This window comes from Nicotiana tabacum, chromosome 24 (genome assembly GCF_000715075.1).
Source record: "Nicotiana tabacum cultivar K326 chromosome 24, ASM71507v2, whole genome shotgun sequence".
Taxonomy (NCBI): Eukaryota; Viridiplantae; Streptophyta; class Magnoliopsida; order Solanales; family Solanaceae; genus Nicotiana; species Nicotiana tabacum.
Genome location: NC_134103.1, coordinates 9,555,436 through 9,581,095, shown reverse-complemented (window position 1 = coordinate 9,581,095; position 25,660 = coordinate 9,555,436). Strand labels below are relative to the sequence as shown.

At 37.9% G+C, this 25,660-nt stretch overlaps 1 protein-coding gene and 1 pseudogene across 1 annotated transcript in view; both read left to right on the top strand.

Moving 5' to 3' along the window:
* Nucleotides 1-17,111, top strand: part of LOC107832148 (putative late blight resistance protein homolog R1B-11) — a 51,859-nt gene extending 34,748 nt beyond the window's left edge. The window contains exons 2-5 of the mRNA XM_075247323.1: nucleotides 1,277-1,343; nucleotides 13,938-14,204; nucleotides 15,912-16,441; nucleotides 16,523-17,111. Of these exons, the coding sequence (XP_075103424.1) occupies nucleotides 1,277-1,343; nucleotides 13,938-14,204; nucleotides 15,912-16,431 (854 nt within the window). The 3' untranslated portion in view covers nucleotides 16,432-16,441; nucleotides 16,523-17,111. The remainder of the gene's footprint in view (nucleotides 1-1,276; nucleotides 1,344-13,937; nucleotides 14,205-15,911; nucleotides 16,442-16,522) is intronic.
* LOC142161772 (putative late blight resistance protein homolog R1B-12) lies at nucleotides 1,358-6,844 on the top strand (annotated as a pseudogene).
* Nucleotides 17,112-25,660: the final 8,549 nt, after the last annotated feature.

Sequence of the window (25,660 nt, the reverse complement as noted above, 5' to 3'; positions counted from 1 at the left end):
CCAATAAAATTTCATACTTTAAATATCCAATAAAATAGGCTCTGTGAGATCAAAGGAAAGATGACATTCAAAGCTCAAAACTTAATTTCACCTGAAGATCCATCTATTCTCATATTTTATGTTAGAGACTTTATAATACAACTTTTTAAGGATTAAAAAAAAGACCGAAACAATTAGCAAACAGAGATCTAGAGAGAAAAGGGGAGAGAGGAGAGAAAAAAGGAAAATGGTATAACTAAATCCCTTGATTGAAGGCACTAATAATGGATTGTGAGCCTTTTAAGGTGGATTATATACATTTTGTAGCTAAAACGTGTTTAGGTCGGGTAAATACAAAAACTTGAACATTTTTCATAATAAGGTTTCAAATAGTGTATAGGAATGAAAAAATCTCATTTTATTAAGCCTTATTTATATAATCTACTACTATAAGGGGTCGTTTGGTTGGGAAATAAGTTATTCAATGATTAATTATCCCGGGATTAGTTATCTCACCCTCCCATAGGGATAAAAAAAATACTACAATCCCGAGATAACTAATCTCGGGATTAGTTATACCACAATTTTTTTTCAACCAAACATGAGATAAACTCATCTCAAATTTAATCCCGGGATTAATTATCCCTTATCCCTCATACCAAACGATCCCTAAGTTAATTAAGTCTTTCTAATAATCATTGTTTATTACTTCATCCGTTTCAATTTAAATGACACACTTTCCTTATTAGTCCGTTCCAAAAAGGATGTCACATTTATATATTTAGAAATAATTTAACTTTAAACTTTTTATTTTACCACTTTAACGTTAATGAGATATTTTTATAGCCACACAAATATCATGACCTAATTAAGCTTTTGTCCCTTAAATTTTTAGCACCACGTGTTTAAAAAATATTTTTTTAAACTTTGTTTCAAGTCAAATTATATCATGTAAAATGAAACGGAGGGAGTACCTACTTTACCAAGTTTCACATGCATGAAGCATATGGAAGGAAGTAAAAAAAAATGATAAAACCATTCAATATATACACACAAGAAATCAGGCAGCGATGACCACAGCTCAAGTCTTCCTTACTTTTGTCATAAACTGAGCTCCTTTTTCTCAATGATTTTAATGTGCATTAAATAGTACAGTACCACCCCTTTCCCCACATTCCCAACCAAAAAAGAAAACAGAAGAAAAATAGCAAACTGAATACCAAAGGTTAGCTTTTTATCCTCCATTTGCTTTAGTTGCAGACTCCAGGTTTCTGTTTACTGTGCATTTGACTTTCAGTTACTGTATGTACAAAGGTGTTTGGCGTTTGGTTTCGAAGTTATATTTATTTCCAGCTTTGGAAAAAGTAAGTTCCCATAGTGCATTTGCTTACAATTATATTTCTTATACTTATTCTTCATTGAAGTAACAGTAAGTAAAATCATAGCAGCGTAGCTTTTGCTTTTTGGCATATGTGGACTTCAAACATTACACACAAAGATTGGATAACTCGATCGACACTAGGCTTAACTTTTCTACCGAATCGAAGTAAGTTACTGTACATTAATTATTGCAGTGTCTTTAGCTGAGACAAAGTACAACGAAGCTAGATATAGGAATACTCTAAAGCTGTAATGTTTCCGGAAAATCCAGCATTCCATTAAGATCATTAGAAATTCAGCATTATACCAAATTTTTTAACTTTGATGCATATGTTCTTCAGCAACAAAATGTTCTCTTTCCCAACATTCTAGAATACGCATAAAGGAAAGGTCCTCCAAGTCATTTTTTCACTTTATCCTCTCGCTTTGCCAATCGCTTTCACATTTGCTGGCATCTAAGTTGCTCCGACACGGCAGTTTAGGTGCCGCACCCGTGTCGACACGACCTTTGACCACGACGGACGGAAAAATTCGAGACGAGATACAGTTTGATTCCCGAAATCAGAACCACAATTAGGGTAAATTTGAAAAAAATAGCATACCTTATCTAGAAAATCAATCATTTACTAATCTACAACTTGAGAATAAAAAAGAAATCTACATTTTACAAGCTATAGGTAGGTATTACACAAAATTTCTCATAATTTAGAGATTATTTTTATATTTTTATTTTTTTGAATTATTTTTAGCCGGATCCCGGCACCCCTATCCGTACTAGGATCCGAATCTTAGAATTTACGTCTCAAAGGATCTGACCTCTAGATTCGCACCCGTGTCCGAGCAACTTAGGCTGGCATGACCTAGTGAATCCCATACAAGGTATGAAACATACACCAAATTTGCCATACAATGTAAAAGAAGATGATTCACTGTCTCGCCATTTTCTTTGCACAAGTAGCACTATCCACATAAGTTGATCCCTCTCTTTTGCAATTGTTCTTGTGTAAATACATGTTTGATGTGTTGACACCCACTCAAAGCAAGCTACTTTTATTGGAGTTTTAGTCTTCTATAGTGATTTACATGGCCAATCTGTCCTATGTTTACTCCACCATATACTACTGCCCAGTAAATGATAAATTGAGGTTACTGTAATTTTCCATCCTAGCAGCCTTTCCACCACAGAGAATCATGCATTGAGTCCTTCAAAAAAATACTGCCAACAGCTCCTAGAAATCTATTGCTAACATTTTCCAGTCATTGAAACTCCTTCTGAACTGAGAATTTCCAATCATTATCATCCCAACAATCTGCTATGACACAATCTTCATTTAAGACTATGTTCGCCATACCAATCTATCTTGTCACAGTTTTATTCTTTTCCTGTAACTAATTCTCCATTTGGTTTGCACTTGGACCTTGTCCCATAAGTTTTTAATAAACTTCCATTGTGCAGAATGTGGGACTGAAATCGGAATTATGTTCCCATAGTTCTTGAGTCCATATTTAAGCTTGATAACCTCCTTCCGTTGATCCTTCTTAGGATCATTCAAATCTCCAATGCCATTTGAATAACAAACTTTTATTATGAAGCCCCAAACTCCTGACAACCAAGCCTCCTCCTTCCTTACTAAACATAACCTTCAACCATTTCACCAAATGAATTTTCTTAGTTTCTTGATTACCTTCCCACAGAAAATTGCGCCTGATTCTGTTTAGATGCTCTTCCACCCTGGCTGGAGTAGGTATCGTTGAAATTAAATATATCGGCATTCCATCAAGTACATTATTCACCAATGTCAACCTTCCAACAAAGGAGAGATATTGTCTCTTCCATGTACTCAGTTTTTTCTCGCACTTTTCAATTATTCCTTTCCAGATGTTGATATCATTATAATTTTTCACCAATTGGTAGTCCCAGATAGGTGGTGGGGAGAGTCACCAATTTGGACCCAATAGCTTGATCTCGCCAGCCTCAAAGGGCACCATTTGTATGTTAACTTGGTAGCCATTATTGTAGGTGAACTTTATCAAGAGCAACTATCCACTCCAATCGTCCCCAAGGTTGATGACATATGCTTTTTACTTATCTTCTAGGATCTCTATGGTCCGATCAAACTGTCCATCTACTAAAAGATAAAAGTCTTACTTAGATGAATCGTGCAGCCAAGGCGTCTTAGGATGTCCACCACTAGTGAGACATGAACTGCAGGCCTATGTGAGGTATTGAAACCCCATGATAACCCTATTCCACTTCCATTTTGGTATCTCAATGTACTGGTGTAACGCTGCTGGCTTTTGGTGCTCAACTTTGATTTGTTGGCGAGGCATATACACAGACACAAATTTTGTTATATATTTCTTCATTCCTTTCCAGCATTATATTTGTTATAGATCTTAGAACATTTCGGTACAACATGGATGTAATGTACACTTAGAGTAGTGTGCCTTTGCTGATACAATCCTCCTCAACTCATCTGTAATAGGTCACATAAATTATTCTCGAAAACAGTGCCCTCGTTGTCTAGTGTAAAGTCCTTGCCTTTACCTGGTTGAACGTCTTCCTTGGCTTTGCTTAGCTTAGAATCACTATGCTGGCTAGCCTCATTATACTCGAATAGAGATGACTTAGATTTGGTTCCATAGTTGGTTAACTGAAGTTTTCAAGTTTGGTTTTTTGGAAGAACAAAAATTATACGTGTTTGGCTTAGCAGTGAAAGAAATGGTGTTTAACAAGACACTTTTTTTGACTACTTTATAAGTTATGGCAAATAGATCATAATGGAGATTTTCATCCCTCATTTGCTCTTTGGAAATTGGAAAACAAATAGTTGTGAGGTCTCACATGTTTGTTTGTCCGGTGTATAATTGCAATGTCGAGGCCCTTAATCGATGCATCTTGTAAAGAATAATATGGGTAACATTAGAAATTATCAATAGTGGAGTATTCACTGTTTGAAGGATTTCTTCACCCATGTTGAGGATGTAGCTTACACTGCAGCACATTTGTTAGAGTTTGACTCCAATAGGGATTCCAAGTTCTCTAAATTGCTGAAAAGGACAAGTCCCTTTAGGCCTAAAATAAAGCAGATTTATCTGAGTGTCTTGATAGGGTCAAAGTCATCAAGATGAGAGACTACAATGAATGCCAATTATATGTCTGATTTTCTTAAAGTTGTCCAAGAGGATCTGCAAGAGTTGCTAAACCACGATGCCAGGTTGAAAATTGCCTTTGATGATCCAATTCCGTGGCTACAACAGGGACTTTCTTACCTTTCTGGATTTCTACTGAACATAGGATCAAAATGCACTCCACTCAAAGAACTCAATTCTCTTCAATCACATGTCGAAGCTCTGGCCATTGAGACAGAAATACTGATCTACTCCTCCTATGATGAGGAGATGGACAAGACTGCTGAAATAGACCATGTGCTTTTTCATTTGCAGCCTAAGTTTAACCATGTCAAGATAGAAGTTAATCTTTTTCAGCTACTAAACCGTCAAGCCACCATAATAGCTCCTCTAAAAGATCTGACTGACTATGTATGGGGAGAGCTGATATTCTTGGGAACTTTTATCATGGATTCATTGGAGCAGTGCAAAGAGCATACTAAGATAGCTGATGTTTTTACCCTTATTCAATCTGTGACCAGCCAAGCATGTTCAGTCATTAATTCTCTTTCTCATTACTCAGAGCAAGAAGACTTGGCCAGGGAAATTAATTACTCACATTTTCAATTGCTTCTTAAGTTCAAGTTTATAAGGCAGCGATTGCACAGATGTGTTCCAACATTTCTGCATCATCAACACTGGACCATCCTACAATAGATCTGCGGAACTTTCTTCCTATTAACTTTGATATCATTGATTCCTATTTCAGCATGCTAAAATCCTCAAAGACATCATCCTCATATGTCCCCACAATTGATGAGGTTTTTATGGGGTTTCATGAATATGTTTTTGGCAATCTACTCCTGAAGGATGAAACTTATTTGACATTTACTGTTGGAAATGAGGTTAAAAAGTTTTTCTATGGGTTGTTGCTCCTGGTAACATATCTTTTTGATCCTCTATCTCAGAGTATTGGATGCATGAAGCAGAATGATCTCTTGACAGGATTTGGAACTATTGTAATTGAGGCTGAATCCGCTATATGTTTAAATTTTCAAGATGTTGCGGATAGCATCAAAAGTGGGAAGGTCAATCTCGTTCTTCAGTTTTTGACTATTGCTTTCAAGCTTATTGAGTCTGAGGGAATTTTGACAGATATACTGAAGCACAAAGCCACTTTGAAAGGTCAAATTTTTTATCTGATTGAAAGTGCTCATGAAGAGCTTTTCTTATGGATGTTTTTGCGCAACACACAAAGCTTAATGAATTGCATGATCTCTTAATGCGTGTTGAAGTGACTGCCCACAAGTTAGTGCAAATCAGTAGTTCTTGTTATGAAAGTTTCATAGACGGAAGAAGCATTGAGAAAATGAGGCTTTCGTTATCTGCTTTGCAACAAGAGATCGAGTCTGTCAAAGTAGACTTTAATATGCTTTCAACTTATGGATGCATCACCTTGCAACATGACAGATGGAGAGGGCCTTACTAATTTCTTGGTAAACCACCAGGACTGGCTGCTTAACTGTGATGCTTGTTCAATCCCTTTTTTGAAGAATCAGATCCCAATAGTCAAAGGCGAACTGGTATATTTGGGCTCTTTTCTTGCAGATATTGTACAGTATCTCGATATGCATCAAGAGCTCAAAGACCTCATGAAGCGTTCAAGATAGAAAGTATGTTTGTCTCTTATATCCCTGCTTGTTATTACATATTATATCTCTCTGATATCAAGCAATTGCTCAAGTTTGTTGAGGCAGAGGTCAAAATTATTTGTCTCGAAGTTCCACATTCTTCAAGTTATAGCTTTCTCACTACAAATGGATTAGGATTTGTAAGTTGTTTCTTAGACAAATTGGATGAGCTGTTAAATTCTAAGCTCGATCCAATTCTCGACTTAAAGCTTCACTTTCGATTAGTCAAGGAGGACTTATTGTGTCTAAGATCTTTGACTGATCATTTCACAGAAAGCAATGATGAGCATGATGAAGTTTATAGTCTTATAACAAGTGTTACTGAAGTGGCATACAAGGCAGAGTATGTCATTGACTTGTGCTTGACCTTTTCTCATCCACTTTGGTACAAAGTTCTTTTGATTTCTGAAGTTGAGAATATTAAGCTTGTAAATAAAGTAGTTAGTGAGACTTGTCAAAGAGAGAAGATTGATGAGATAGTGCCCGAAGTTGCAAAGACCTCCACTAATATTTTGCCATCTTTATCCACTAATACTCCAAGAGAAAATGAAGAGATGGAGGGATTTCAGAATGCGATGAACGTATTAAAGAATCAGCAATTGGAAGGATCACCTCAGTTAGATGTTATCTCATTGGTCGGCGTGCCTGGCATCGGTAAGACTGTTGAGGTTTTTGTTATTTAAGATGAAATAGTTTTAAAATGAGGGTGAATGAGAAATGGAGGGAAAATAAAATTTTTAAGTAAAATTTTAAGTTTTCCCCTCTTGACAATGAGACATTGTCCCATATTGGAAGAGGAAAAGATTTTTGGTGGGTATATATATAATTGCTCTTCTTGTAGCTCTTAAAGAGTTAAGAAGAAAGCAAGCCTCGCGCCGTCGTCGTCGTCGCTCTGCTCGGCTTCGGCTTCGGCTTCGGCTTCGGATTTGGTCAAACGATTGATTGATTAATTTTTTGGACCAAATTTATTTGTTAATAGTAAATATTAACGTAAGATTATCTGCATTTGTAACGGATATGTTCCAATCCGTGTATTGATCACCAGCTGCAATAGCAGCCGCCTAATGCTCTTCCCACCATGGCCAAGTGCTTGCTCCACAAATAAGCTAGTGCATGCTCCACCATGGAGGGTGGAGGGTCGTTTATCTTTAAAGCTGACTGCTATAAATATGTGCAGCAATTGTTGAAGAAAGACGACAACAACACCAAAACTGAAAACGCTCAACTTTGGCTATACATTGCACTTCTTCCTCTCAGCATTTTCATACGATTTTTTGAGTTTCTACTCCTTTGTTCTGCATTGTTTTAACTTCAAACAAAGCAACTGTAAGTGTGATTTGCTACCGAACTTTGTGTTCGCTGAAACACTGAGGTTTGAAGTACCGCTACACCAATGTGTGATTCGTTCTATCCTGGGAGGAAATAATCCATAACCTTGGGTACTGGGAGGGGATTAAATTCCTTAAGGAAACACTGTGAATTCAGTGGGCTCGAATTAATTACTGTTTCATTACGATAACTTATATTTCCCAGAATTACTATTTACAAATACAGCAATATTGGCGGGACTAACAATCTTAAGGAATTTAATATTTATTTCTGTATTTGTGTTATTCTTATTATTCTTCAAACTAAAACCTTTGTGGTTTTGTGTACTCCCGTTTTGGAGAGTAAAACCTTCGTGGTGTTTTGTTGGAGATTAAAATCTACGTGATTTTTACTCCAGTTTGAAAACGTTTATTAAACGTTTGTTTGTGTCATTCTTTTACAGAAAAAATGACGACTGAAAGCGAAAACCAAGCTGTTCCGACGGTGACTGCCAACGCATCGACAAGCCGAACACCGGCGTTGGCACTGGCAGAAAAATTCGAAAAATTTTTCGGGATTGATTTCAAACGCTGGCATCAGAAGATGTTCTTCTACTTAACTACGTTATGTCTACAGAAGTTCATCAAGGAAGATGTTCCTGATCTGCCAGATAAAACTCCAGAGAATGAACGCTTTATCGTGATTGAAGCGTGGAAGCATTCTGATTTTTTATGCAAGAATTATATTCTTAGTGGACTGGATGATAATCTGTATAATGTATACAGTGGCGTGGAGACGTCAACAGAATTGTGGAATGCGCTTGAAAAGAAATATAAAACTAAAGATGCCGAGATGAAGAAATTCGTTGCCGCAAAATTTTTGGACTACAAAATGGTAGATAGCAAGTCTGTTATTACCCAAGTCCAGGAATTGCAAGTGATTATTCATGATCTATTTGCTGAAGGTTTTGTCATCAATGAAGCATTCCAAGTAGCAGCAATGATTGAGAAGTTGCCTCCGTTGTGGAAGGACTTCAAAAATTATTTGAAACACAAACGAAAGGAAATGTCCCTTGAAGATCTCATTGTTCGGTTGAGAATCGAAGAGGACAATAAAGCTGCTGAAAGGAGAGGCCGTAGAAATTCAACAATAATGGGAGCAAATATTGTTGAAGATAACAAAAAGAGGAAGAAGGCTTCTGTTCCGAAATACAACCCAAGCAAGAAGCGGTTCAGTAAAAACTGCTACAACTGTGGAAAAATCGGACACAAATCTACGGAGTGTCGTGCTCCGAAGAAAGACAAGAAAAGGGGTCAAGAAAACATGGTATTAAAGCATGATGATGTTGATAACTTGTGTGTCATGCTTTCTGAATGTAACTTGGTAGGAAATCCTAAACAGTGGTGGTTTGATTCTGGAGCCACTCACCATGTTTGTGCAGTTAGAGAAGCTTTTGCTACTTATGCTCCTGCTGGACCCGGAGAGACAGTTTATATGGGAAATGCTTCAACAGCAAAAGTTGAAGGATATGGGAAGATATTTCTGAAAATGACTTCTGGCAAGGTCATGACTTTGAACAATGCCCTTCATGTTCCTGAAATGAGAAAGAATTTAGTCTCTATTGGACTTCTTATTAAGTACGTTTTTAAGTGTGTTTTTGTGTCCGACAAGGTTGTCATAAGTAAGAATGAAATATTTGTAGGAAAAGGTTACCTCACCGAGGGCCTTTTCAATCTGAATGTAATGGTTGTGAAAAACAATAATAATATTTCAGCTTCTTCTTACTTACTTGAGTCAAATGATTTATGGCATGTACGTTTGTGTCATGTCAATTATAAAACCTTGCGGAAAATGATTAACTTGGAAGTACTGCCTAAGTTTGAATGCGAAAAATCAAAATGTCAAACATGTGTGGAATCTAAGTATGTTAAACATCCTTATAAGTCAGTTGAAAGGAATTCAAATCCTTTAGACTTAATTCACACAGATATTTGTGACATGAAGTCAATACCATCTCGCGGTGGAAAGAAGTATTTCATAACTTTTATTGATGATGGTACTCGATATTGCTATGTTTACTTACTGAATAGTAAAGATGAAGCAATAGACGCATTCAGGCAATACAAAAATGAAGTTGAAACGCAACTTAACAAGAAAGTAAAAATGATAAGAAGTGATAGGGGTGGTGAATATGAATCTCCTTTTGAAGAAATATGTTTAGAATATGGAATTATTCATCAAACAACAGCCCCTTACGCGCCTCAATCTAATGGAATTGCGGAAAGAAAGAATCGCACATTAAAGGAGATGATGAACGCGTTGTTGATAAGTTCTGGTTTGCCACAGAACTTGTGGGGGAAGCCATTCTTACGGCTAATCAAATATTAAATCGAGTGCCCCATAGCAAAACACAATCCATTCCATATGAAAAATGGAAAGGAAGGAAGCCCAACTTGAATTATTTTAAAGTGTGGGGGTGTTTGGCAAAAGTGCAAGTTCCTAAACCCAAAAGGGTAAAGATCGGATCGAAAACCGTTGATTGTGTTTTCATAGGATATGCGACAAATAGTAAATCATATCGATTTCTGGTTCATAAATCAGAAAATTCCGACATTCATAATAATACGGTTATAGAATCAGATAATGCTGAGTTCTTTGAAAATATATATCCGTATAAAAAGGAATGTGAGTCGTTTGGTGAAGGATCTAAATGACCTCGGGAAGAAACAAAAGAAAGTACATGTAATCAGGAGAATCCAAGACGTAGTAAACGTCAAAGAACGTCTACTTCATTTGGACCAGATTTTGTGACTTTCTTATTGGAGAATGAGCCTCAAATATTTAAAGAAGCTATGACTTCTTCGGAATCATTGTTTTGGAAAGAGGCAGTCAATAGTGAAATAGAATCCATATTGAACAACCATACATGGGAATTGGTTGATCTTCCTCCTGGAAATAAACCTTTGGGTTCTAAATGGATTTTTAAGAGAAAAATCAAAGATGATGGCACTATTGATAAATTCAAGGCAAGACTCGTAGTCAAAGGGTATAGACAACGAGAAGGTCTAGACTACTTTGATACATACTCTCCAGTTACAAGAATTACGTCCATACGGATGTTAGTAGCATTAGTTGCAGTGTATGGTCTTGAAATTCATCAAATGGATGTTAAGACGGCCTTCTTAAATGGAGAGTTGGAGGAAAAAATTTACATGGAACAACCTGAAGGGTTTGTGGTTCCAGGTAAAGAAAAGAAGGTATGTAGACTTGTTAAGTCTCTTTACGGACTAAAACAAGCACCCAAACAATGGCATGCGAAATTTGACCAAACAATGTTGTCAAATGGTTTTAAGATAAATGAATGTGATAAATGTGTGTACATTAAAAATATTCCAAATCACATAGTCATTGTTTGCCTATTTGTGGATGATATGCTGATAATGAGTAATGACATTGCCAACATAAATGCTACTAAGCGTATGCTCAATAGCAAGTTTGATATGAAAGACTTGGGAGTTGCTGATTTAATTCTGGGAATTAAGATCCATAAGACTCTTCAAGGTATTGCATTGTCACAATCTCATTATATTAAGACAGTACTTGAAAAATTCAAGCACTTGGGCTTTAATGTTGCAAAGACTCCAATTGACGTGAATCTTGCATTAGCAAAGAATAAAGGCCAAAGCATATCACAATTGGATTATGCTCGTGTGTTGGGATGCTTAATGTATATTATGAATTGTACACGACCAAATATAGCTTGTGCTATAAGTAAACTGAGTCGATATACGAGCAATCCAGGCCAATCTCATTGGATGGCAATGAAACGAGTTTTTGGATATTTAGAACATACCCAGAACTTTAACTTGCACTACAGTAAATTCCCGACGGTGATTGAGGGATACTGTGATGAAAATTGGATCACCGGTTCAACTGATTCTAAGTCCACGAGTGGATATGTATTCACTATTGGTGGAGGAGCGGTATCTTGGAAGTCGTCCAAACAAACATGTATTGCCCGCTCTAGAATGGAGGCTGAATTCATAGCCTTAGATAAAGCCAGTGAAGAAGTTGAATGGCTCCGGAATTTCTTGGAAGACATTCCATTTTGGCCCAAACCGTTGGCACCAATATGCATACATTGTGATAGTCAAGCGGCAATTGGAAGGGCTGGGAGCGTTATGTATAACGGTAAATCTCGTCATATACGACGAAGACATAAAACCGTTAGGCAATTACTCTCTAGAGGAATTATCATGATTGACTATGTAAAGTCAAGTGATAATGTGTCGGATCCACTTACAAAAGGCCTAACTAGAGAGGTAGTTGAGAAATCATCAAGGGGAATGGGGCTATGGCCGAGAACAAGTCATTGTGGTGGTAACTCTACCTAGAAGACTGGAGATCCCAAGATCTAGGTTCAAGGAGATCAAACAAAGTCATTAATAACGGTTCAACATTGTCAAATAAAATTTTAGTCCGTTCTCGTGATGAGACAATGTTCAGTACCAAGGATAAAGCATTAAGGCTTTTTAATGATTTCTAAATTTGATACGGGGTATATCAAATAGTGTATCTACAGGATGACACGTTTAGGAATCAACTATGTAAGTGTGAAGTGTTAGCCGCTTCAAGGAGAACTTTGTAAGGCCAGTTCTCTACGCACTTATGAAACCAGGCGGTATTCATGGCTGAAACGAATATAACAATGAGAACCAAAGACGGTTAAGGGTTGATTGTGTGACTTATGTTTGTCTAGGTATACACCAAAGATCGACGGTTCAAAGATATCAAATCTACCGATTGACCGAGTATATCCGACATAAGTTCACTACGGAAAGTTCAAAGGGAAATCTACTTATCCAGATGCGATTAATCCTTGCTTGCAAATCACACAGTTTTTCCATGCATACTTCCGTGATATAGCCATTCCCCATTCATGTGGGGGATTGTTGAGGTTTTTGTTATTTAAGATGAAATAGTCTTAAAATGAGGGTGAATGAGAAATGGTGGGAAAATAAAATTTTTGAGTAAAATTTTAAGTTTTCCCCTCTTGACAATGAGACATTGTCCCATATTGGATGAGAAAAAGATTTTTGGTGGGTATATATATAATTGCTCTTCTTGTAGCTCTTAAAGAGTTAAGAAGAAAGCAAGCCTCGCGCCGTCGTCGTCGTCGTCGCTCACTCTGCTCGGCTCAGCTTCGGTTTCGGCTTCGGCTTCGGCTTCGGATTCGAATTTGGTCAAATGATCGATTGATTAATTTTTTGGACTAAATTTATTTGTTAATAGTAAATATTAACGTAAGATTATCCGCATTTGTAACGGATATGTTCCAATCCGTGTATTGACCACCAGCTGCAATAGCAGCCGCCTAATGCTCTTCCTACCATGGCCAAGTGCTTGCTCTACAAATAAGCTAGTGCATGCTCCACCATGGAGGGTGGAGGGTCGTTCATCTTCAAAGTTGACTGCTATAAATATGTGTAGCAGCTGTTGAAGAAAGACGACAAGAACACCAAAACTGAAAACGCTCAACTTTGGCTATACATTGCACTTCTTCCTCTCAGCATTTTCATACGATTTTTTGAGTTTCTACTCCTTTGTTCTGCATTGTTTTAACTTCAAACAAAGCAACTGTAAGTGTGATTTGCTACCGAACTTTGTGTTCGCTGAAACACTGGGGTTTGAAGTACCGCTACACCAGTGTGTGATTCATTCTATCCTGGGAGGAAATAATCCATAACCTTGGGTACTGGGAGGGGATTAAATTCCTTAAGGAAACATTGTGAATTCAGTGGGCTCGAATTAATTACTGTTTCATTACGATAACTTATATTTCCCAGAATTATTATTTACAAATACAGCAAAACTACTCTTGCCAAAAAGATTTACAAGAGTGTGAAAGTGAACCCCATCATCTCCGTTTATTTAGTGATGATGAGAGTTGGACATTATTACAGAAAGAGGTGTTTTAAGGGGAGAGTTGTCCACCTGAACTTGTTGATGTGGGGTTCCGAATAGCAAAATGTTGTGGAGAAAGTCTAGGTTCACAGAATATGTCTATGATTGGATTCAGTTACAAGAATTTACCACACCAGCCGAAGACTTGTTTTCTCTATTTTGGGGGCTTTTTGAAGGGTAAGGATATTCACGTCTCAAAACTGACTCGTATTTGGATAGCTGAGGGATTTGTACAGGCAAATATGGGAAAAAGACCAGAAGATGCTGCACAAGGTTACTTAGAAGATCTTATTAGTAGAAATTTAGTGATGGGCATGGAGAAGAGACGCAATGGCAAGCTAAAGACGCGTCGCATTCATGATCTGTTGCATAAATTCTGCTTGGAAAAGGCCAAACAAGAGAATTTTTTTCTCCGTATTAATAGGTATAACTGTATTAGAACTGCACTAATTCTATTCTTTTATTTAATCCTAACTCTATATTTCATTGCTTTTATTTAATCAGATTCAGTGAAGAGGATACATTTCCCGAAAAGCCAAAGGAATATCGGTTGTTTGTTCATTCTTATGAGGATCAGATTGATTTGTGGCAGCCATCTCGCTCAAATGTTCGCTCTTTACTATTCAATGTGATTAATCCGGATAACTTTTTATGGCCGCGTGATATCTCCTTCATATTTAACAACTTCAAACTTGTTAGAGTGTTGGATTTGGAATCGTTCAACATTGGCGGTACTTTTCCCAGTGCTATACAATCTTTAATTCATTTGAGGTACTTCGCTGCTCAAACTAGTGGAAACTCAATTCCTTCATCTATAGCTAAGCTTTGGAATCTTGAAACTTTTTTGGTTAAAGGATTGGGAGTAGAGGTGATATTACCTAGTTCACTTCTGAAATGGTTAAATTGAGGCATATACGGCGCCAAAAAACTTGTTGGTTCCCCAAGTACACACAAGTATACGTGACCGTCAAGTAATAAAGTGACTCGAAAGTCGGATGTCGAACCCACAGAGACTTAGATTAACCGTTAACTAAGCAAACTAAAATCAATTTACTGTCCAAGATGATCAAAAGTTTAACTTTCTTATTACAACTACTATTGCGAAATTTAAACACATAATCAAGAGAGATATAAATTTCAGGGTTGTGGTCGGTTTATCAATCCTATTGAGTTCATAATTACACCTGTTAATCCAAATTATCTATGATTGCTAGTTGACCAGATCGTTTATATAAATAGCATGTTCCCACAATACTATCCGTCTATCCATAATATATCAACCTTATATTCCTATGGTCTTGAATCTATCATGAACGAATATAATACGGTATTCAACTAAGCAAGACCGTTAGGTATATTCCTATCCTAACCACGAAATCTTTCCCCGAGCCACGGGTTCAGAAACAAGCTCTCTCCAATTCTACTCTAATCTAAGCACGGCTTTCGCAAGCATAGCATAGATAGTAAATAGAACTCAACTGCTGGCCAAACAATTAAGCAACTATGCACAGAATAAAAAAGAAACAACCAAAGATGATAACTCGAATTAACGGTAATATAATTAATAAACTTCAATATTCATGACAACCACAGCCCTAGAACGTAAAATTTAGTCTCATATAGATATGGTAGAAAAATAACAAATCATCAAGAAAAAGTAAAGATTACTAAGTTTGATGGAAGGAAGATGGAATCAGATGAATTTAGGCCTCCACGGTGGCTCCGTGCTCTCCCTTCGTCTAAAGTTCCTCCAAAGTCGGTCCCCCTTAAAATGATGTTTAATGACTATTTTGAAGTGTAGGATAAAAGCCTAGGTAAAATAACTCAATCCAGAACCAAAAAGGAAACAAAATAAGCTCGAAATTGGACCCGCGCATCGCCACGTGACACACCTCGCGTCAGGCCGCGCTTCGCGAGCTTAAACGTGAGATGAGTGACTCGCGTCGCCCAGCTAATTCGTTGCCTACCTCTTTATTCCTTGTAGTGTTAGGCTACCTAACGTTTCCTTCCAAGCTTCTTAATATCAAAACCAAAGGTGCTGCTTTTCCAGGTAAGTTCTCCTTTGATTCTTTTCGTTAATGCTTCAATAATTACATCTTCTCCAATTGTTTTGTGCATTTTGCTCCAAAATTTTATTTCCAAAGTACCTACAAATAAAATAAACTCAATTAAGCATAATTATAGTACAATTTAACATTAAAACACTAAAATGTAAGGTAAGTAATGCACTAAAAATATATAATTATAGTCAAACATCAAGCATCATGCTTCATTTAGTTTATATGAGAACATGAGTGAATCTGTTGCTAACTCTCAATTAGATAATTTGGAAACCTTTTCCACTCCACGTCTCTCTTATGGTGAAGATACAGAGATGATATTGAGAAAGATGCCAAAACTGAGAAAGCTGAGTTGCATATTTTAGGGAACATTTGGTTATTCAAAGATACTGAAGCGAAGATCTGTTCTTTTTCCCAGATTAGAGTTCCTAAATCACCTTGAATCCCTCAAGCTTATCTCTAACAGTTGTCCAGCTAAAATTCCCCATGTCTTCAGCTTCCCCTCAAGACTAAGGGAATTGACTTTGTCAAAGTTTCGTCTACCTTGGAACCAAATCTCGACCATTGCAAAACTGCCAAACTTGGAGATTCTAAAGTTACTTCTCAGAGCCTTTGAAGGAGATGAATGGGAAGTGAAAGATTCAGAGTTCCCTGAACTCAAATACATAGAGTTGGATGACCTAAACATTACACAATGGTCTGTCTCTGAGTATGCTTTTCCTATGCTTGAACATTTGGTTTTAACGAAATGTAAAAAGCTTAAGGAAATCCCTTCTCATTTTGACAACGCTATATCTCTAAGAAGAATTGAAGTAAATTGGTGTAGCTGGCCCAATTCAGCCCAGCAAATTCAAAGAACGCAGCGTGAAGACATGACAAATGATGCGTTAACAATTACAGTACCCCCTCCAGATTGGGCTAGAGGATCATCTCCTTGATTCTTATCTGGTATGTGCTTTCCGTGTTCATTTGAGTACATTTCCACTCATTCGTTTTACTTTAACACAAGAACAGTTATACTCATTTCAGTTACCTGCTCTTATTCAAAAGAAGAAAAAGAACAAGTTATCTGCTATATTCTTGAATGTCACGAGGCTGCTTCCGAGGTGTTTTCCTGCTGTAGTCTCACAGATTATAGACAAAAACATTGCTTATCTGTGACAAGGTCTGGTAGTCTCTGTAACAGTGGACAAACAGTGAAAAGTTTCAGTGCCGAGAACTGCATGATTTCAGGCAACAGAGGACACGTTCTGATCGGCCAGTCAACTGAACCGTGTGAAGAATCAGGTCCAGGCATAACAAAGTGTTAATGATTATAATCAACTGAACTGTTAGCTTGTCGGGGAAGAAGAGAACTCAAGAAAGAACAGAATAAGGTATGGAACACTATACTAGCATGCATTTTGTAGACACTTTGGAAAGAAAGGAATAAAAGATGTTTCAATTGTAAAGATCAAAACTGCCTGCATTTTTTTCTCTCGCTTTTCTCCTAGTGTAAATGATGCTGAACCGCTTCTAGATTTTGTTAGTCCTCTGCATAGATAGAAGAGAACATACTTTTGCTTTTCGGATGTAATATCACAACACCATCTTGGTGCTACTTTACATCAATAAATTTGCACTTACCCATTTCCAAAATAACTTATTCCATTTCACGAAGCATGTTACATAGTAGTAACTTCGCTAGCTATTTGAACGGAGCGAAGTCAATTATTCTGTTACACCAATTGTGTTGCATAACAGTTCTGGGGAAGAAAACACGACGGTCATCAGGCTACCATGATCTGATTTATTTTGATATAAATAGTCTCTGTAAGACATGTATATATAATGGCAAGAAAATCTGATCCCATTTGCCTCATACAGTGTTCTGTGTTTGTTTGACGTACGTTAGGCCTACATTTCATTGAATATACAACAACAATAACATACCCAGTATTATCCCACATCTTGGGATCTGGGGAGGGTAGTGTGTACGCAGACTTTACCCCTACATTGTGAAGGTAGAGAGGTTATTTCTAATAGACTCTCGGCTCAGGAAAGTATAAGCATCACATTAGTGAAAAGATAGACAAGAAGGGACAACACCAAAAATCCATGTAAAAGTAGCATAAAAATAAAACGATAATAAGATGATCAAAAAGAAAGAAATTGGCGGGTAATCATAGAAACCTACTATCAACATAATGTGAGAGTGCGTACAAATATTACCGGTATGAACAATATAGACCACCTATCCTACTATCCTAATTCTCGACCTCCGCACCTTCCTATCAAGGGTAATGTCATCGGTCAGCTGAAGTTGCGTCATGTCTTGCCTAGTCATATCTCCCCACTTTTTATTCTGCCTACCTCTACCTCTCCGTAGGCGCTCCAATGTCAATCTGTCACACCTTCTCACTGGAGCGTCTGTGCTCCTCCTCCTCACATGTCCAAACTAGGGGTGTTCATAAAAACCTGAAAAATCGAACCAAACCGAAAACCGACCAAAAAACCGATACTTTTTAGGTTTGGTTTGGTTTTGGTTTTGATTTTAAAAACCGATCAAATTTGGTTTGGTTTTGGTTTTAATAAAAAAATTACCGGAAAAACCGAACCAAACCGACTAAACCTGAACCAAACCGACTATAGAAGTAGCTATTTAAATTTATTATTATACCTATATATATGTATATTTTTATATAAAGTTTCTAAACTTTTATGGTACATATTAGTCGTTTATATTTTTAGTCTAGTTTTTTGCTATTATAATAATCTAATTATTTGCCTTTACATTCTAGTTTGATTGGTATTTTTTTTTGCTAAGTACAGAAATTTATTTCATGTTAAAAATAATCGATTTTTAATTGAGTACTTAAATTATTCATCACTAGTTGATTCAATTATCATCAATATATCTTGGTAAATGATAGATTTCTCAAAGAGCAATTAGTTTGATAGTGTTATGTTGAAAATGTAGTCTCCGGAATATGTGTTTGGTAGTGTATGTCTCATATTTAAGAAAAAATCGATAAATAACCGAAAAAATCGAAAAACCGACCAAAACCGTTGAAAACCGAATCGATAAAAAACTGACGAAAACCGAATCGATAAAAAACCGACTTAATTGGTTTGGTTTGGTTTCAATATTTGAAGAACCGACTTAGTTGGTTTGGTTTCTTTTTAGGGAAAAACCGAACCAAACCGAACCATGAACACCCCTAGTCCAAACCACCTAAGTCTCGCTTCCCGCATTTTATCCTCAATAGGGGCCACACTCACCTTGTCGCGAATAATCTCATTCCTAATCCTATCTAACACTACCACATAAGGTGGTTTTTATAATCACAATCAAATTTTAAAAATCATGCTGCATAATAGTAACTTTGTAGGTAAGTTCACCAAAGAGTACACTTCACTTATCAGACCTTTATGATCATAAATTGTTGAGATAAACTAGCCCAAATACACTCTTAATATGGTGTGATATTGTACGTTTTGGGCCAAGCCCGTACAGTTTTCCTCAATAGGCCTCACACTATTAAGAGATCCCTACACCTTATATGTAGACTCTCCATCTTTTCAACTACCAATGTGAGACTTTTGTTCGCACACCCAACAATCTCTTCCTCGAACTAAGTTCCACTTTACATGTCTATTTTCGAGATTCACTGTGGGCCACCCACATTGTTAGAGTATTATGGCAACCGAAGCCCGCAACTAGCTTCTTCTTGTGTGCGCACCATCACTTTGCCATTTCCATACTCGTCCCGCCGAACCTGGGCTTTGATATCAGTTGTTGAGCTAAACTAGCCCAAATACACTCTTAACATGATGTGATATTGTCTGCTTTGGGCTAAGCCCGCACAGTTTTTCCCAAAAGACCTCACACCATTAAGAGATCCCTATACTTTATGTGTAGACTCTCAATTTTTTCAACTACCAATGTGAGACTTTATTCGCACACCCAACATAAATCATAATCTACTTTTAACTCTAGTTTTCATAGTTTCATTGTAATACATGAATTAGGTAAGCTGATGCAATGTTCACTTTGTCTTTGGCTTGTTTGACGTCTAAATTAGATTAGTGATTGCTGTAATTTTCATTTCTTGTTTTGACTCAATTGTCCAGGCAAAGTTGTCAAATCATAATATATTATCCCTAGCCTAACCTGTTATGTTTCCTGTCAAAAACTGAAATCAAAATCGTGTTTCTGTTAAGTATTTTAAAACTTTGCTATAAAACTAATAAATTTTCAGGTTTCTATTTTTATCATATCAGCTCTGTTGTAAACTAAAAATAAATTTGGGGCTAAGGAAGAAGCTTTTAGATATTATGAGATTAAAGATTGGTGTATTATCACTTTTAGCCCGTGCCAGAAACTATTTATATATATATATATATATATATATATATATATATATATATATATATATATATATACAAAAAATATACAAATTTTATACATTTTTTCGGCTATTATTTTTACAACAGATATACAGTGTCATTTTTTCTCAAAGGGATTCCTCAGTAGTCCAATGTTTTTGGAGGAATTAGAGGCCGTATTCTCTATAACTTTGAGAAAGAAAAAGATTTCCCATGTTATAAACCATCAAATACCGTTACCTCAATTTATTCATACTCCATTGGCTTTTGTGTGTTGTTGCGGATATATAGTTGTTACACCCTATATTTTAATACGTAAAAGTGTGTCGTGGGTAAATTAATGTAGGACCAAAAATTGATCATCTTTGAAAATATATAAAGTAAGTTAATCATATTACCTAGGAGGTTACAAATATTGAAGATCATGAACAACAAGTACAAAGAGAGTTGGAAGGTTCAGAAGCTAAATAAATTGAATAAAATAATATTTCGTCGAAAGTCGACAAGTTGAGAATATTTTAACATGTACTTTTGGGGTGAGATTAGGGTGCTTAACATGATAAGGAGGTTATATTATGAGTTATGTTAGTCGTATGATAGTCGTGTGTTATGTTTTGAAGTCAAGCGAGTTGTGGAACAAAAGTCGATGAAAGTCATCACAAGTTACGTTCATAAGTTTTACTGAAATTTTGGGTCAAATGTAACTGTGATATTCTCCCAATATACTTAGAGTTATGGGGTGTTCCACTCATAAAATTGAAGATCTATTAGTCTATTTTCTAATGCATTAAACTGTTTGTCAATACGATGTCGGAGTAGAGAGATATGGGCATTTTTGCGAGACTGCACAGACTGTTAGGTGACAAGTAGGTGTGTCACCTACTTGCTTAAATGAGAGTCCAAAAATAGGCCAGTTCGGGTCACCCAAAAATGGGCCAGTTTGGATCGTCCAAAAAGGCCTTTTAAAGTCCTATTTCCTTCATATATTAGACTGATAATAGGGTATAATAACTAGACATAAGCTCTGCAAAAATTCTCCCAAAAATTGCCCACAAACCCCAATTGATTTTCTCTCCCTTTCAAGTTCTAATTGGAGGTAAAACCTAGAGTTTGAAGAACCAAGATAGGAGCTGAGTTATCCAACAAATAAGGTAAGTTTACTACTCTCTTTCATCCATTTTTTTCTGCTGTAAATGCATGGTAAGTCATTCTATATTTATAAGAATTCACGGGACGGTGATCGAAAGCCGTGAGTTCAAGTTATTCACTTGTAGTGGACTATTTTGTGTTGATATTGGGCTGCATATTTTACTACTGTTTTGTGGATTTTTAGAGGAGGAAGGGGTGGAGAAACTCCACATGAATTCAGGGTGGTGAGCTGGTCATTCTTTGTAATATTTTCAGGCTGTTTGACACTACTATGGTGGTCGTTTTATGTATGAAGAGATTGGGATGTGTTGGGCTGTTTTGTAGTATTTTGTGGTGTATATAAGGTTGGAAAATAATGTATATATGTTGTTATTGTTGTGCTCTTGTTTTGTTAGTGTTATCTTGAATTTAGAGGAAGTAAGGATTATAGGGGAGATGCTGCCCGTTTTAATACAAAATAAGCTTGTCGTTCGTTGTGCGATAGTTGTACCTTTCGTAACCTAATGATAGTATTATTATCGTTGTTGTAGATTAAGGTGCGAAGAGGCGAGTTCAACTTGGTGATTGGAAAGATTGTGATAAGGTATGTTAAAGCTAATCTCTTCCTTCATTTTGGCATGATCTCGTAACTACATGTGTTTGACAACGAGGCATAAAGAGAAGTTCATACTCCCGAATTTATATACATTATCCTAGTCTCATAAGTTACAGTATTCTCTCTTATCGGGACTTTATATTTAATTGAGTATTGTCTTCTTCTAGTCAAGAGAGCAGAGGGTCTATATGTATGTGTGTGTGTGTGTGTGTATATATATACAGTATTATAATATTTTCACCACCATTGATCTATAATTGGTGGACAGGCCCATATTGGGCAACCTCTGATCAGATAGTAAGTTATATACCGAGCCTATTATGGCCGAGCGCCTATGAGCGAGCCCAGGCTGGGCGAGATACAGAGCCTAGTATGGCCGAGCGCCTATGAGCGAGCCTACTAACGTTCGAGCAGTTACACGTACCGAGCCTTATAGGGCCAGACATTTATTTTACTTACTATATTGAAGTATTTGAGTCACTATCAACACGTAAGTATATATCCAGATCATATTTGACTCCCAGTTACTTTCAGTTATTATATTATCAGTTCAGTTTCAGCTTTTAGTTATGTTATTGCCTTACATACTCGGTACATTATTTCGTACTGACGTCCCTTTTTTGGGATGCTGCATTTCATGCGTGCAGGTTCAGATAGACAGACGAGTAGACCTCCTCAGTAGGTATTTTCCGAGTTCAGCCTGATCGGTAAGCTCCACATCCTTCGAAGTTGTTGGGTCTAGGATTTTGTGTACATCTTCTATATGTGTGTATATATATTATGGGTAGGTCGGGGCCCTGTTCCGATCACAGTACATTTATCAGTAGAGGCTTGTAGACATATCCTGTCAGTTAGTGCAGTATGTTGGGCTTGTAGGCATGGTATGTATATTTTGTTGGTTTGTCAGCTATAGTAGTTATGATGGCCTTGTCAGCCCATCTTTATATTGATATTTAGTTAGTGCTAGTTTCCATTAAGTTTTATATTTTGCTTCATAAATTGTCTTGCAATGTGGGCCCATAACCAAATTATGACATTATATGTTCAGAGTCCCTTAGTCGCAAGTTGGTATGCTAGGTTAGGTGAGGCATCGGGCGCTGGTCGCGCCCCCCAGGTTCGGGGCATGACAAACTTGGTATCAGAGCAGTTCTGTTCTAGGGAGTCTACAAATCGTGTCTAGTAGGGTCTTATTTATAGATATTTTGTGCACCACATTATATAAGCAGGGAACTACAGGGCATTTGGGAGTTGGTTACCCTTCTTTCAAATCTAAATCGTGCTGTAGAACTGAGTTATAGGAAATTTGAATTAAACTTACGTGTTGGTGTTTGCATACACAGATGACGGTGACTAGAAAGACTACGGCTAGCCATAGGGAGAGATACAGCAGCAGGTGAGGGGACCACCAGGGTACCCCCAGTAGATGGGGCCCAGTCTAAGGCCTAGGGCGAGACCCCTACTCAGCCATTACTGGCTCCTCCACCACCTGAGGAGATTCCTAGGGATACCGCACATCTAATTCCCTCTCCACTTCCATCAGATCAGAATTTGAGGAGTGCAGTGCATTTGTTGACACAATTGGTAGCTACCCAACAACAAGCTAGGGCATCAGCTAGTGCTGGATCTTCTGAGGGGTCTGGGAGTTCAAGGGTCCGAGAGTTTATTGTTTTGAGTCCCCAGAGTTCACGGGGATAGATCAGAGGGAGGACCCGCAGGATTTCATAGATCAGTTTCACAGGATCTTTCGGGTTATGCATGCCATAGAGAAAGAGGCAGTTGAGCTAGTAGCTTTTTAACTCCGAGATATAGCCATCCTTTGGTACGAGGGATAGGAAAGGTCCAGGGGACGTGATACACCTCCAGCTATTTGGGGGAATTTTTCAAATACCTTCATTGACCAGTACTTACCGCGGGAGATCCAACGGGCTCGGGTTGACTAAGGCATGTGCCACCGCTGCATTGCAGGATAGTATGAATATCTCCCGGATTCAGGCATTCGCTCAGAATATAGAAATGGGTAGGCATCGGCAGCAGGGTATAGAGAGGACTGAGCAAGGGCAACGTAAGAGGATGAGATTTCCTAGTTCTCAGGAGCAGTCTCAAGGTAGTTATAGGACCCAATACTTCGGACGTCCACCTAGGCCTCTGCCACCTCAGTTACAGGGTTACAGGTGTGACCGCTATACTCAGTCAGGACCAGATGAGAGCTCATGGGCGTTTAGTTTGCAGCGACAACGAGGTTCAAGGCAGACATGGTCATTTCCGCCACGGTGTGACATCTGTGGTAGAGGACACTTGGGCCAATGCCGAGCAGGTTCTGATGTTTGTTATACATGTGGGCATCCGGGGCATATGATGCGATATTGCCCAAATAGAGATTCTGGGGGTATGGCACAACCAGCGAGTTCAGCAACAAGATCATCTATGTCCGTGCATCCTTCAGGGCGCGAGTCTCAGTCTTCGACTGGTAGAGGTCGAGGCAGAGGTAGAGGTTCCAATTCGGGTGGTAATCAGAACTATATATATGCTTTAGCGGGTCGACAGGACCAGGAGTCTTCACCAGACATTGTGACAGGTATATTGACCATTTGCTCTCACGATGCTTATGCCTTGATAGACCCCGGATCTACTTTATCATATATTACCCCATTTGTCGCGGGGAATTTTGGTATAGTGCCTGAAATACTAAGTGATCATTTTGTGGTATCTACACCGATCGGAGAATCGATTATTGCTAGACGGGTTTACCGAGTTTGTATGGTGACAGTTTGTAGTCGTCAGACCTCAGCCGACCTAGTTGAGCTAGAGATGATGGATTTTGATGCTATCATGGGAATAGACTGGTTGGAAGCTTGCTATGCCACAGTTGATTGCCGACCAAAGGCAGCCAGGTTTCATTTTTCGGGTGAGCCAGTCCTTGAATGGGTAGGTAATACAGCGACACCCAGAGATAGGTTTATTTCCTATCAGAAGGCGAGGAACATGATCGCAAAAGGGTGCATTTATCATATTGTGCAAGTTAGAGATGCAGATGCTGAGATACCTACACTCCAGTCTATTCCCGTAGTCAAAGAGTATGCAAATGCGTTTACAGATGAGCTTCCAGGTATACCTCCAGAGCGAGAGATTGATTTTAACATCGATTTGCTTCCAGGAACTCAACCAATATCCATCCCTCAGTATAGAATGTCACCTGCCGAATTGAAGGAGTTGAAGGGCAGTTAAAAGATTTGCTGGAGAAAGGTTTCATCATGCCCATTACCTTAGCTTGGGGTGCACTGGTACTGTTTGTGCAGAAGAAAGACGGCTCGCTGAGGATGTGTATCGATTATAGGCAGCTGAACAAGGTAACTATTAATAATAAGTATCCACTTCCAAGGATCGATGACTTGTTTGATCAGTTGCAGGGGGATATATTCTTTTAAAAGATAAATTTGAGGTCGGGATACCACTAGGTCAGAGTTTGGGAGAAAGATATTACGAAGACAGCCTTCAGGACCCAATATGACCACTTCGAGTTCCTTGTCATGTCCTTCGGGTTGACGAATGCACCCGCCGTATTTATGGACATGGTGAATAGCCTATTCCGGCCATTTTTAGATATGTTCGTGGTAGCATTTATTGATGATATTCTGGTTTATTCAAGTTCATAGGTTGAGCATGCGGACCACCTACGAGCGGTACTCCAAGCCCTCCGTGATCGTAAGTTGTATGCTAAGTTTTCTAAATGTGAGTTCTGGTTAAAGTTTGTAGCATTCTTGGGGCATATTGTATCCGATGAAGGTATAAAGGTAGACACTCAGAATATTGAGGCCATGAAATATTGGCCTAGACCTACTACTCCGATAGAGCTTCATAGCTTTCTAGGCTTAGCAAGATACTACCGGAGGTTCGTAGAGGGTTTTTCTTCCCTTCCGGTACCATTGACGAAGTTGATGCAGAAAGCAACTAAGTTTCAGTGGACGGAGGCTTGCGAGCAGAGTTTCCAAGAGCTTAAGAACAGGCTGACCTCAGCGCTAGTTCTAACACTTCCAGAGGGTTCAGAGGGTTATGCC